Source organism: Coffea arabica, chromosome 11e, assembly GCF_036785885.1.
Source record: "Coffea arabica cultivar ET-39 chromosome 11e, Coffea Arabica ET-39 HiFi, whole genome shotgun sequence".
NCBI lineage: Eukaryota > Viridiplantae > Streptophyta > Magnoliopsida > Gentianales > Rubiaceae > Coffea > Coffea arabica.
The window spans coordinates 49,625,850-49,628,702 of NC_092331.1; the positions used below are offsets into that span (position 1 = coordinate 49,625,850).

Below are 2,853 nucleotides of genomic sequence, written 5' to 3' on the forward strand. Positions count from 1 at the left end.
TAATTAATAGCTATATTTTGTTCCTATATATTTGAATAATTCAATGCCTTAAACCAAACACTCATCACAATGTGACAAACACAGATCTTGTTATAGTATAGAGTTCTTTTTTTTTTGTTGAAATATTGACTTTGGAAACTAACAAATAAATAAGTCTTTAACAATCTAGTATACCAAGTTAAATAATATTAAAAATTTAATTTCAGGTATACAAATAATAATAGCATAGGAAATAAATAATGAAAAAAGAAAATAAAAAGGGAAGAAACTAAAAAGAAAATGTCAGAAAAAAATTAAAAAAATAGAATAATTAAAACAGAAGGGATAATATTTTTTCCAAACATCTCATGAGAGGGAGAGGAGGGCAAAGTGCCTACTAAAATAGTTTATGACATTTTTTTTCAAAACGGCAATATTTTATTAATAGTCTAAGCCAAGTTACATAAAAGGTGAGCAACTACCCTTACAATCTGCTTGCACTAACTCAAGCAGCCAGACTGGGAAGTCATCCTTTCATTTAACAAATTCCTTCAAGATAATTCCCATTGGCTAGTTTATGACTAACAAAGTTGTTTACCCTTCTAGTAAAAGTAAAACAACATTCATCAAAGTTGGACTTAAGTTTCCTAATATCAAATACAACTACTGACCTTATTACATCATCTTCCTCTCTGTTTATCCCATTCACCACCTGCAAACAATCTGTTTCAGACTCCACACTTCTCCATCCTTGTTGCTTCGCCACCAACATAGCAGCTCTTAGCACCATTGCCTCCTCTAGCTTTGGATTTGAGTAGCTTGAGTTTGGCACTGCCCAGGCTCCTAACACCTTCCATTGCCAGTCCCTCGCAACCATTCCCCAGCCTACCTTATCCATTTTTTGGTATAGAGCTGCATCTGAATTTATCCTGACCCAGCTCTTCTTTGGTCTCTTCCAGCCATTCGATGCCTCTTCTACACTCTTACTATATCCCCCAATTTCCATCTCTGCTTCTTGAGCTTCCTGGTACTCTCTCCACTCCATTACTGCTTTATTAGCTGCTACCATTAGGTCCCTTCCTTTATCAGTAAATTGCCTCTTGTTTCTTGATTTCCAAATTTGCCATAGCAAATTTACTGTTAGCACAATACGCTCTCTGCCATTCTCCTTATTCACAGCTTCTTTCAGTTCTTCCCACCAATGCCAAAATCTATTCTTGTAAGCCTACAGACCCTCCCAGCTCAGTGGGGCCGCTTTCTAGATAAACTTTGCATTGTTACAAAAACACAACATATGTTCGATGGTTTCTTAGCTTTCCCCACATCCCTTGCACATATGATCTCTTTTTGAGCATCTTTCCTTAATCACTGCATTCACAGGTAAAATGCCATGTAGGCATCTCTAGATGAAATGCTTCAATTTATGCTTCATGTTCAATCCCCATAAGAAATTCCAGCTCTGTGTTGCATTTTTTTTCCTGCAGCTAGATTTTGCCCCTGGCCACCATTGATCTTCCCTTCTTTTCCTGTTTTTTGCCAATCTGTACCCTAATTTTATAGTATACACCCTACTATTAGAAAATGTCCAATATATTCTGTCTTTCCTAGGTTCCACACTGAGCGAAATTCTCATTATTTTCCTCCCTTCTTCCTTGTCAAAAACCTGAGCAATCAGTTCTTTGTCCCATATTCCATCTTTGATGAGCTTACTCACTCTCTGTACCTCTATACCCTCCACATTCCTAGTCTTGACTTTTCCATCTTCAGTTTCTGGGAGCCATTTATCCTCCCATATGTTTATAGATTTCCCATCTCCTATTTGCTTCCTTATTCCCTCCCCCAGTAGCTTTTTTGCCTTCAACAAGCTTTTCCAGCACCATGAGTCGGCACCAGAGCTCTTGTCCTCCAGATGGATGTTTCCTTGAAATATCTAGCCTTCATTATTTTACTCACTAGTAAGTTAGGTTTAGTCAAAATTCTCCAAAGTTGCTTTGCCAACAAAGCCATGTTAAACTCATGCAACTCTCTAAAGCCTAGCCCTCCTTCTGCTTTAACTTATGTCATCCTTCCCCAGCTCAGCCAGCGAATCTTATGTTTATTTTCCTTCTGCCTCCACCAATACTTTGCCATTTTTGAGCATATTTCCTTGCACAAAACCTTTGGCAAAAGGCAACAGGACATGACATAGGTAGGCAAAGCCATTATGACAGACTTGAGCAACACTTCTTTCCCAGCTTGACTCAGTAATTTCTGCTTCCATCCCTTTAGCCTTGCTATTGTTTTTTGCCTTATAAAGTCAAAAACTTGTCTCTTGGATCTCCTAATGACCAAAGGCAGTCCCAGATACTTGCTTTGCAGAACCTACTTTATTCCCTGCAGCTCTCTCATCACCCCTTCTCTTTGCCTATTACTCATATTCCTGCTGAAGAACAGTGATGATTTTTCTACATTGATCAGCTGACCAGAAGCTTGTTTGTACACATCTAATATTCTCCTCACTTGGCCTGCCTCCTCAACACTTGCTTTGCAAAAAATCAATGAGTCATTTGCAAAAATTAAGTAAGATAATCTACGAGCCCCTTGAGCAATCCTCATTCCTGTCAGTTCCCCCTGCGCATTTGCTTCCTTAATCAGGAAGGAAAATCCCTCAGCACAAATTAGAAACAAATAAGGGGATAGAGGGTCCTTTGTCTCAAACCCCTAGTAGGCCTAATGAAACCAGTTTTCTCACCATTAATGTTTACATAATAGGTTACACTAGTAACGCACTCCATGATCCATTGAATCCACATGGGATAGAAGCCTATTTTCAACATCATTTTAGCTAAAAACCCCCCATTCTACTCTGACATAAGTCTTGGACATATCTAATTG

At 38.4% G+C, this 2,853-nt stretch overlaps 1 protein-coding gene across 1 annotated transcript; it reads right to left on the bottom strand.

Moving 5' to 3' along the window:
• Positions 1–517: 517 nt before the first annotated feature.
• Positions 518–2,574, bottom strand: LOC140021344 (uncharacterized). The gene is made up of 4 exons (XM_072072102.1): positions 2,345–2,574; positions 2,137–2,299; positions 1,643–1,909; positions 518–1,204 (listed from the first exon to the last, which is right to left on the bottom strand). The coding sequence occupies exons 1-4, from the start codon at positions 2,572–2,574 to the stop codon at positions 518–520; spliced, it is 1,347 nt and encodes a 448-aa protein (XP_071928203.1).
• Positions 2,575–2,853: the final 279 nt, after the last annotated feature.